General features: G+C 39.1%; 1 protein-coding gene across 1 annotated transcript; it reads left to right on the top strand.

Moving 5' to 3' along the window:
* The first annotated feature begins 4,582 nt into the window (after nt 1–4,582).
* crip1 (cysteine-rich protein 1) lies at nt 4,583–10,869 on the top strand. Its single transcript, XM_069661543.1, has 5 exons — nt 4,583–4,754; nt 8,684–8,778; nt 10,027–10,084; nt 10,432–10,476; nt 10,625–10,869. Exons 1-4 carry the CDS (start codon nt 4,715–4,717, stop codon nt 10,470–10,472), a joined length of 234 nt encoding a protein of 77 aa, XP_069517644.1. The 5' UTR covers nt 4,583–4,714; the 3' UTR covers nt 10,473–10,476; nt 10,625–10,869.
* The last annotated feature ends 1,002 nt before the right edge of the window (nt 10,870–11,871 follow it).

Consider the following 11,871-nt stretch of genomic DNA (forward strand, 5'->3'; position numbering starts at 1 on the left):
AGGCTCCAGTCTTTCGGCCACCCTAAACAGGATAAGCGGTATAACGGTCATTTTTAATAATGAGACATAATTTTTTTTAAAAACCTTGCAATATTTGGTTTCAGATCATGTGAAACTGCAGCACTTCCCTCCATGACTCAGCCGCTCTGACAGCATGTGCTTCCCTGAATGGACACAGTGTCCTCCCTCAACAGGCTGTGGTGCATCCTGGCTTCATGCTCTTCCCAGCCTCCTCTCCCTCCTCTGGGTCTCCATCTGACAGATCTGTAGGAGTGATGGGCGACACCCCAACATGGCTTGTTTTACTTCACTCCCTGATCTCCAAAAAACAGATCGTGTTTGCTTGTTTTGCGCTCTGCAAGGCCCCTAATGAAACACTGTGAATAATTGCAGTGCCACTAAAATAAATTGAACAAAACCCAGAAAATATTGCTACGATTAAAACAAGCAGAGCAGTGGTTATTTTCAGATCCGTGACATGAAGTGTGTTGGGCTCATTTGCTGCTCTGCAAGTAATTTTCAGACTTTCTCTCATTAACCTCCCTGCAGATTCAAACATCTCCAATTCTTAATTGTCTGAATGATGTGCATACTGTGGATGTAGCCGGACATGATGTCATGCTAAAGAATTTATGGCTCCCAAAAGTAAAACATCTGACAGGAGCTCACAGTAGCTGCTCTTAAAAAAGCTCCTCTGCGATTGGTGAGTTTTAGCCAAGCCGTCACAGTTTGTGGATCTAATGAATTCACGGGTCAAAGGTCACCGCAGAGTCTCCATGAGTGAGTTTGAATGATGCAACTGGAAAAGTAAAAATACGGTGACGATCCTCTTGGAGGGAAACATGACGGAATTTTTCAGTGCCGGATCCAACCTCAGTTTTTAGCCATTATTAAGCTTAGACAAAAACCTACTTTGCTTACCTTGCAAGCATCATGAGATAAATACCTGCTTTGCCCAGGGCCTTTGCCACCAAACCCTTGTCTTTTTTCATATTTCATTTAACCCTACCTTGAGAGCAGCTGGAAAACATATCACTGTTGTGAAGCTAACAGTTATTTACACATGCAGCAAACTAAGAAAGGCTAGGAGGGGAGTACTGGGGAAAATTGCAGATGATGATATATATAGTGTCTGCATGTACGGCTCAATAGGTAGCAGCAGCTCTTCACTGTGCACACTCATGTGGTAGCCGTCTGTGTGTGTTCACTGTACTTGATTAGTGAAGTAGAACCTGAAACCCCCATGTTATTCTTGTCTAATTTAAGGGAGGTGGGTTAATAGCAGCTATATATAATTACAAGGCAGAAACAGAGCAACGTCAGGGCCCAACCTCACGGGCTGGACGAGAGCCCATCAGACCCGGGAACAGAGCTGGGTCTCTGTGGCGTAAGCCTCGTATACCTGGGTGGCTGGGAGAGATTATCTGTGTGATTAATCTGCAGAGCTTCTGCCTGGCATCGCTGATTTAATGGAAACCATCCCGTGACGAAAATTACAAGGGCGATCCTACCAACCCAAGGACTTTGAAGATTCTCCCCAATCAGCAAGAAACGGCAGGTAAATCTTTCCCTGCAAACCAGATCTGAAAAGGATTTTATGGCTCAATCATTTTGCTGTACTATTATTTAAGTTGATTGTTGTTGTTAAAGTTTCCCACAAGACGCCAGCCCAAAAACCAACAGACTGACGTTAGCATCCCCAGTCATACTGCTAGCATGGCAAAAAATTGTTTTAAAAAGTGTTTTGTTTGTTTGTTTGTTTGTTTGTTTCGGCATGTTGGTTAGTGCTTTTGTGCTAAGTAGCCCAAATGTTCCACACAAGACACTTTTGGTTGATACAAACAACCAAAATTCCTCCATGTTTCCTGACAAATAATGTTTAAAAAGTTTTCTTTATGTTCATATTTAATTTACACCCTCAGTTAAAGTTTAATAGAGACGAGAAAAATGAGAATTTACCTCCATGGAAGTCTCATCTTGACTCAGCAACCTTGGATAACCCCAACAGAGTAAAAAAGGTCCCAAGGGTAAATGTTAAACAGACAAGATCAGCTTTTTGTTTGGTTGCCATGGTGACTTCATCAAAGAGATCCCCAGAGGGTTGTTTTCTCTTACAAATCACTCAACTGTGGCAGAAAACAGACAGACACATGCTTCACTGTGAAGGTATGTCTGTTTCTGAAGCGTGTGTACAGGCCTACACCAAATAAAAGTTAGCATAACAACATAACAAACACGCATACACTGACAGGAACACATATAGAAAGGGATTATAAAAGTGTCAGCAGCTTTTTCGACCCAAGTGTTCAGCTCAAAAATCGCACTGGAGTTGGGTGTGGTCTGCTTTGGTTGTAAAGATTACAATATGTATAGCTCAAGTCAAAACAGAGTCCAAGAGAGACGCCTGACATCATCATCATCATCATCATCATGATGGTGCAATCCCAAGACAACCTGCTAACAAGAAACAACTCGCAATTTGATCTGGTCCACATTTGATTTTAGCTGAATGACATTTAACACCATAAACTAAAACTATAAAGTCAAGTATTATAGTTCTACTAGGAGTAGCTGAATTTATGCTTCATACATTTAATCATTACTTTTAGCTAACCTCAACCATGTATTGATTATTTCTAGCTTTGTCAACTATTTATAAGCTAATTTTAGCTAATTATTCAAACACTTAATTGGTTAGCTATCTAACCACTTTTAGATTTGAGCTAGCCAAGCTAAGCAGTTCAAACTGTTAATCTATTACTTTTAGCTACTTTTTTACTATAACTATAATTCTTTATTGAGCTGTCTATTTCACCATTCATCCACTAGTTATTGCTTACTATTGAAAACATTCATCCATTACCTTTTCTTTTACTATTTACACCATTTATCATCAGCTTTATTTCACCAAAAGCTAGCTACTTTGACAGTTTATCCATTGGTTTAGATATCGTTTTAGCTAACTTAGCTAACTTTTATCTGTTAAGTTAGTTAAGCTAACTATTTGAACTGTTTATTAATTCTTAGGGATTTACACCAATTATTAGCTAGTTTTAGATCAATATTTCATTAACCTAGCTTGTTATCCTTTACTTTGCTGAAGTTAGCATATTTCCCCTTTAAGCAAGCTATTTCCTTGAAGCAACTTTAAGCTAACAAGCAGTGTATTTATGAATTTAGCTAACTCTTAATTACACACACTGGTTCTGTATCTCAACCATTTATCCAAAACATCTTGCTAAATATGAGACCGATTATTCATTAGCTTACTTTAGCTAGCTAGTGTTTACCCATTGCTGTTAATCAAATATCTGTTACTTGTAGCTATCTCTTTTAGCGATGTATTCTAATTTAGGGCTCTCTATTTAATTGCTATTGCAACATGGGGTTTACAGGTGGTACATCTGACTAAACATATGGATATATTGAATCAAAATGACATTTCTATGTTTTTCATATTAGTTCAGCTACTCCACAGTCTTTACATATAGCCTAATGCATAAGTTAGAGAACCTCCCATGGTACAAGAGCACATGGTTGGGAATCACCGGGGTATCACCTCTTTTGTTGCACAGTACTATAAATAAACATATAGAGTTACAAGAGTTTATCCTCTTGTAACTCTATATATATGTATATATGACTTGCACAGCAGACTAAAGGTGTGTTTGTGCATGTTATCTTAGCTCACTGCCAGCACTCTTTGATTCACCTTGACTTGCATTATTCATCAGCTGGGTTATCTTGCCATCCAGCAGTGAATAGATTGGTGGAGTCAGATATCAAGCAGATTACTCGCGTTATAAACACACAAGAGATAAATAATCAAGAATCACAACTTGGCAGCTTACCAAACCGTGGAATACAGTTTTACCTTAAACATTTAGGTGTTTACTTTGTGCATCTTGATTATAGGAATTTTAAATTCCAATATTTAACAATGGAAGAAATAATATTAAGGCTTTGGTAAAGAGTATTAGTCCACAAGGGCATTCTGTAGGTGTGTTGAGGATTAATTAGAAGACTAAAAGTGAAATGCATCCCAGTATAACTTAAATACTTACTCCAACATCCAATATTATTGCATTTTTATGTTAATTTACAGTATTCTTACATTACATATCCATAACAGACAATATCATGTGGCTTTGCTTTAAATTATAAGTTATCTTATAGTTATCTTAAGACATAAAGTTCAATGACCCACATAGTATGTAAGCATATTCCTCCTCTCTCACAGTGGAAATAGTTGTCCTGGAATCCAGGCAAGTACTCTTCATGTCAAAAGCTTTGCATAATATCAAACTACGTGCATCATTCTGCACAAGTAAACTCAAAAATTCAAACGAAAATTAAAAAGAAAAGTACAAAACACATTTTTAGTGAGGGTAGGGGGCTTTAAAGTATTATTAATAATCTCAGAAAGCTTTTATGGACACCACTGAAGTAAGTTAATATGACGATGTCTGCACACACAACGTGCAGACTCGACTCAAGCCTCTCCCACCGTCAGGAAAAAAAACAAAAAACTTTCAGTTGAACTATTTCCTCGACGCTATAAATACAAGACGGAGCGCACATCTGCACTTCAGATAGAGGCGTGGTCAGAGCTAACAGGTGGTCCAGTCAGTGCAGCTGCAGTCACACTCCATCCACAGGATACCTACGACAGCACCGTGTTTTCTCTCCGCTAGGTTAGCACAGCTGCATCAAAATGCCAAAGTGCCCGAAGTGCGAGAAGGAAGTTTACTTCGGTAAGATATGGTCTTTTTTAAATTTAATATTCATCCGGTTAGTTTTGTATTTCACATGAAGCGATATCTTGTTTCTGCGTGAGAACATTTCCTGGTTCATAAAAAGGAGCGTCTTTTCTGCACTAATGAGGAAGCAGGAAGCTGACTGACAGGCTGATAAGCACATGACTGCAAGCGTTAATTCTTCATTCAAATACTTTACGAAAAAAAAAATTAAATAACCAGTTAGGAGCTTTTAAAAATGAGTAATGCACGATGTTTTTTAGTAGCCATATTTGTAGAAATTCTTACATTTGTGGCAGCAGTTTCCAAATAATTTCCTTATATTAGAAGCGCAGTAGGCCTAGCATTTATCAAAGTACATGTGCAGAAGTGCTATCACCAAAATCAAGTTTGATATTTTGATTCTTTTCATTGATGTAACAACATGCAACAAGTAATTTAACATTTTGTCCTAGCTAATGTTAACTATTTAGTGTAAATATCGTAATTTGAAAAGCAATCTCTTAAAATCATTGTAACACAAATGTGGGGGAATGAAAAGTACTTAAAGTAAATAAAAAAAGGACAGCAAATGTACTTTGTTGCTCCTCTCCCCTGGGAATAATGGTCCAAAAATGTAGTAATATGCAAGCATCCTGCACAATGAGTGCTTGTACTTTTATAGCAATGCTTCCTCGTAATCACACTTGTGAAGTATATAAAGTATATTTTGCAATTCCATATTTTAACTGCTTTATGGACCTTTTGGTAATACTATAATCTAAAATGCATCACATTTTTAAAATGTAGGTTTTGGATGAAAAATCTAAATCTGAAGAGGCTCTAAAGAAAGTTTTTATTTGCTAAGTCGCTCTGTCCGTCTGTGCTGTTTTTATTTATTTTTATGAATACATTTTTGTCAGCACTCTTTAAACCTCCTTGTTATCAATTTACTGTGGAGTTAAAGCTCTTCGCTCTCTGTAGATATTCAATTATCTGTTTGGATGACTAAAGAGATAAAGTCTAGATAGAGCAGAGGAAGCAGGTTTCTTCTGTCCCGAAACACAGCTCCATCCTCCCAACGCGATCTTGTAGCTCTGTCCCGGGAGGATATCAAAGCAGGGAGAAATTACTGCATCTGGGGAGGAAAAGGGACAACTCCATTTTATTCCTGTCTTAATCCATTTACCACATTGCTTGCAGCTCAGTAGTGCAATAGAGTAAATCTTCCCCGGAGAGGCTCACCGAGGTCGAGGCCAATATGGAATACAAAGCCAAGTCTTTGGACTGTCAGTCAGATGAATTGACTGTGAGCCTGGCGAGCCATGCTTCCAATTCTTCCTTTTTCATGGATAAACTTTCTGGCCAAAGTAAGCAGGCCAATTTGTGTCGGCTAGAACAAGCCGACCAATATTTTCCTTTCCAGCGTAGGACAAGAAAAAAACATCTGCTCTGAAATATAGCTCAGGGGAAAGTAGCCTGAAACAAAGCTTTGTATTCTTTAAATGGAAGCACAGTCTCATCATTGTCCTGAACAGTGTGCATTAATTTCCCCGCCACACCTCCTTTATAAACTGCACTTTTAGTCTGTGATCGCCTCCATCACACCTTACTGCTCCATTGACTAATCGTCCCCTTGATTTCGCTGCTCATCTGTCTTAATGTTTCTACGCTCTCAGATGGAAACAATCAGGCTACCGCTCCCTAACTTAATGATGGAGAGGGAACTTGGTCCAGTTCCTGCAATCGCTTTTTTTCCACTGCAGGACGACTGACTTTAAATTAGCATTCAAAGCTAACACATACCTTACTAATGAGCCTAACATGGTACATTTTTTGATGAATCCTTACAATAAATGAGATATGACATTTTCAAAAGTGTGTTTTATAAAAACAGGTAGGCAAAATTTAATTACCTTTGGACAGAGCCAAGCTAGCCCTGTTATCAGTCTATGTGCAAAGCTAAGCTAATCATCTCCTAGCTGTAGCTTCATAAGGACATGAGAGAGAGAGAAATCCAGCCAAGCTAACCTTTTCCCTCTGCAAATGCTAAGAAAAGCTAACATGCTGGTCTTGCTAGCTTTAAATTTGCAATTAGGCTACTAACAGACGTGAAACTTGTATCAACATTTTTAGTTTATTTTCACATACAATTTCAAACAATATCCAAAAGTATATATTTCAAATATAAAGCTACAGCCAGCAGCTAGCTAGCTTCGTTAAGCTGAGTACAAAGACTGAGAACATTAGGACACAGCTAGCCTAGTATTCCTAGCTAGTCCGTCCATAGCTTAAAATCTACCTAACGTTAAACTCTTAGAAGTTGCAGTGTTCGTATAAGAAGAATGGGTTATTAAGTGAGCTAATGAGGTGGGAGTTGTAAGATAATTATTGCGTCAGAGTCAGGCTAGCTGTTCCTTTTTACAATCTTTTTGCTAGGCTTAGCTAACTAGCTGCTGGTTGTAGCTATCAATCTTTTCATCTAACTCTTACACTCTCAGAATAATTTACATAAGTTTACATAATTTACATAATGGATCAATATTTCTTTAATATTCAGTTATTTGTCATGCTGTAAATAGCGTTGATGTATTTAAGGTAATTCAGTCAAAGCACTGGCATCATTTTTATTTAGCTTGACCAGGTGTTATACAACCCTCCATGGATCGTTTTTGGAAAGGAATGAAGCAAATAGTTGAACCGTCTCCTTCATAATGCGTTTTTCCATTCATATTCATGTCTATTTGTGTAATTTGGACTGCCTCCAAAATGCTTCAGTCAGCACAAGTTAATCTAGAAAGCAGATCAGGTTACTCTTCTGTCTGTCACACCTCATTTCATCGTGTCATATCATCAGGTAAAATAAATAAACATGCCCAAAAAGCATGCTGTATCAAGTCTAGATACAGTGACGTGTAAAACAACATTCGTGGGCGTCATTGCAACGTATCAGCATGGGCTCTGAGCTTTACTTTAATTGTGAGACTCCTGTGCGTTACTGCTTGGACAGGCAAACTGTTTGCTCAGTGACATTGTAAGCACAGTATTTATCACGGGTCAGATTTTGTCCCAGGCCTCACCACATTTTTGCTAAAATGTTTTCATGCCACTGGCTTTTGAGGCTGACCTCGCCCCAGTGCAGCTTCCCTTGTTTCCGCTGGCTGTTGCATAATCACATACCAAATCAGGCTATTTTTAGGGGGAAAATATGTCATATCAAAATATTGTGGGAACCAGTAGTGTTTGGAGACCAGTAGCTTTACATGGAACCAGAACAAATTCCTCATATTCAAACATCTGCTTTCCTTCCTGACTTTCTATTCTGTTTTTTGAAAATTTGCAGATGTTAATCAAGTTTTTTGCTCCTCAGTTGCAACATAGGTTAGGTAAATGCAGCTCACCGCATTTTAACACTTCTCTGTTCTCAGCATTTCCTGTCCTTGCCCTCGCTGACCTCTTGCTTTCTCTGAGCGAGCATGGTGACTTTTATTCGTCTTAATCATGTAACTAGTCTCAAATCCACCATTGAGGATGTGAAACTTAAGACTGTCAGGTTGATCGTCTCTCTACTTTTACAATCCTACAGATGGGCGTTTTGTGCAGATCAGCCCTGCAGATAAAGATGGTCTATATCAGAGTTTATGAGGCAGGAGGAGGACATTCCCCAGGGGCAATTAGTCCTCTTTTACCCTCAAGCACCAACCACGCCCAAACAATGTTCTCAGAGTTATCAGCAAAGACATTATCTTGTTCGCTTAAATTGATATCTGGTCAAAGCACTGTGAGCTCATACTTTGTCGAGACTCATCAACTGAACCTAAGACCAGATCCATGTGTGACCCTGTGACCCTTACGCCCCGTCTCATCTGCAGACTACAGTAGCTCTCTTTGTGGTGGAAGTTCCAGTGGAAGTGGTTACTAATTTTGTGTCTTTGTGTGTTTGGCAGCTGAGAGGGTGACATCACTCGGCAAGGACTGGCACAGGCCCTGCTTGAAGTGTGAGAAGTGCAACAAGACGCTGTCCCCAGGGTCACATGCAGAGGTAAGGCACCTGAATTACATGCAACAATATTATGTAATCAATTACTTACAAAGGGTTATGGGTTTGCATATTAAGTTTACAATGGAATTGGAATCGAATGGACCCAGCTATTACATATCAGATATACACCACCTACTATGATATGGCTCTGCTATCTACTATGAACGACATGCTAACAGTCAAGTGCAATTTATATAATGGGAGGGATTATCTTGTCCTAGCATACCATTTTTGATTAGATACATGAGGTGAACACCCATAAGGTCAGTTGATTCATCAAAAATTATAGCACCTCCTACTACGATAGCACCGCGGTGGCTATACAACCCATAAGCCAGGTTTTACACCACCTCTTCTATGATAACACACTGCTAGCTACTGCGTCCCACAAGCTAACAGTCAAGCACAGTGGGAGTTAGAAATTAGCCCCACATTTAGTTAGATGAGACATATTTAGGCTACGTTTCAGAGTTTAAAATGATTCATGAAAAATATAAGGTTTTACAGCACCTTCTACCATGATTTTGACTTGCTAGCTATTATAAACCACAAGCTAACTGTCAGTTGCAGTCTACTGACAGACAGAGTTAGCTAGTACAGGCCCCCGAGTTAAAGATGACTCATTGAAAATAGTACAAGGTTTTACAGCCTCTCCTACTATATACCGCTGATCGCTACTACAACTTACAGACTAAGATGATGGACAGTGTTAGCTAGTAGCCCCAAATCATATTTGATTAGTTTTATTAATGTATGACCCTCGAGTTCAAGATGATTGATCAAAAATAGTATAAGGTTTAACGGAACCTTCTACCACGATACTGTCATGCTAGCTATAACAAACAACAAGATAACAGTCAAGTGCAGTCCAAGATTATAGATAGAGTTAGCTGAATCATATTTGATTAGTTACATCTATCTAAAGACCCCAAGTTCATGACCAAATGTTTATGTACATGACCCTGTGTTCACAATGAGTCTTAAACAATGTTATCCTATTTTACAGTAAGACAAATGATAAGAATGTTGTTTCATCGAATGTACAGTTATTTATTATGTACTTTTCACACAAAAAAAGTCTAACAGAGGACAGAAAACAATTTTCACCAAGGCTATATTCAATTTATCCAAGACTTAAATAGTCTAAGATATATTGCTATATGTTTTATCAGGCTTAGTACCTTTTCTTTTTTTTTGATGTTTTGGTATTTTTGTACAACACTGCTAATGCAACTCTTCTTCTTACAGCATGATGGCAAGCCATACTGTAATAAACCCTGCTACAGTGCAATGTTTGGACCTAAAGGTAAGCATGCTCTTCTCAAATAATATTTTTCACAATAATAAACTCTTCTAACACCTCTAAACTTTAGCTTTAAATCACATTGTGAGATGTATTGATTCTACCAGGCAGCCATGACAGCGAATGCTCAATCACCTTTGCTAGTGAGGCTCTCTGCCAGAAACAACACCCTGTGTGAAGATGATGTTTAGTATCTGATTGTGTTGAGCCTGTAAACCGACCTATAAAAAGTACACACGATCATCTGATAGAGTCACACTCAGTGAACCAGTCATTCTCCTCTTGAAGCCAAAATTCCAAATGCTAGCGTCACTTCACTAACATAATTCTTTCGATCTCTTTACACTCAGGATTTGGGCGTGGCGGCACAGAGAGCCACGCGTTCAAGTAGAAAGGTAGGTCATTCACCACATCATTTGCATATGTTTTTTTATCTCATTCATTTACATTATATTTGTCAAGACAAACGCACCTTTACCCCAAGCAAATCCAGCCATTGCACTTTGCTCTGCCTGAAGTGTGTTTTCTCTGCTTCATCATCAGGTTCGGGCCCTGCAGTAAAACATTGCTTGGAAACTAGATCGAAGACGCCACCATGCTCACGCCACTCCCAATAAAAACCAGCAAACAACCTGTGCTCTCATTCAGAAGCGACATATTGTGTGCACGTGTTTTTATTCAATGTTTTTGATCTCTGTTTTCCAAAGATGGGTTGTTGCTTCCCATTATACAGCGATTAAGAGGTTGTTCTTAAGGTGGAAAATATGAATAAACACTTTTTAAATTTGTGGCATTCTTCATTTTTAGTTCCTCTTCAGAGTCTCTGTATGAATGACGATGATTAAATCTGCTGACCTTGGAAACGGTGCTGGGAAAAAAAAAGGAAAACTTAACATCTGCAATTCCATGATTGGGCAAAGTCCATCTGCTGAGGAAAATTGGTTTATATGATTGAAAGCTCCAGAACAGCTACTAAATTGATTTCATGGAGAGATTGTTTTGCCAACTGTTTCCAGGGTAAGGAATAAACTTTCAGTCTTGTTAAATTTGGCCAATCCAGGACAAAATACCCCGTATGTCACAAGAGCATTGGTTCACCGTAATCAAAACATCAACCTTGCTCCTGCTGGTGCATTGTGGGTAGCCGCCTGGAACAGCTGAGGCCGACCTGAGTCTTTGCAGATCCACCAGATGCTTCCTCTTTGGTTCTTTTGGTCCACGCTGCAAAAACTTTGGCGCTGCATGGCCACCCTCGCTGTCTGTGAATCACGTAGCAGCCGCCGCCTCTACCAGTGCCCCTGCCATCACAGTCTTACTGTTGCTGTGGCAACCGACACAAACAAAACCCCAACAGAGAGCCAGTGTGCCTGTCCGTCTGGCTGTCACCCTTTTCCTCTGCAACAAAGAAGCTCGCTGTCACAGGAAAATCTCAACCAAGGCCACAGGCACTGAGGCAACTGATGGAAACATGCAGAGGATGTTTGGCAGAGAGGAACTTTTAAGCTTTTACTTTAAATTTGATGGGAAATGAGACACACATTTGGCACATTGATGCATTTTGTGTTGTAAAAAGGGTCTGCATTATGCTAAGATTTTGGCTGACACCTTTTTAATCAATGCCAGCAGCTCTTTTTGACATTTACTTATAATGCTCTCCAGACATCACCCTGGCAGGTTTATGCGTCCCAAAGACTCTATATAAGAAGTAGATGTAGCCTCTGCATCTGAAAGTTACACCAATGTGAAAGTTACTTAAATCTGCATTGTTTATACTGTCCAGCAGGGGGCCA

The sequence above is a fragment of the Semicossyphus pulcher genome, unplaced genomic scaffold (genome assembly GCF_022749685.1).
Source record: "Semicossyphus pulcher isolate SPU_LCO1_2020_fin unplaced genomic scaffold, fSemPul1.0.p SCAF_14, whole genome shotgun sequence".
Lineage (NCBI taxonomy): Eukaryota > Metazoa > Chordata > Actinopteri > Labriformes > Labridae > Semicossyphus > Semicossyphus pulcher.

Bases quoted from the DNA above. Each gene is read 5' to 3' on its own strand.
- crip1 (XM_069661543.1), top strand. From the start codon at position 4,715: ATGCCAAAGTGCCCGAAGTGCGAGAAGGAAGTTTACTTCG. The intron at 4,755-8,683 runs GTAAGATATGGT...TGTGTTTGGCAG, and splicing joins CGAGAAGGAAGTTTACTTCG to CTGAGAGGGTGACATCACTC. The intron at 8,779-10,026 runs GTAAGGCACCTG...TTCTTCTTACAG, and splicing joins CCCCAGGGTCACATGCAGAG to CATGATGGCAAGCCATACTG.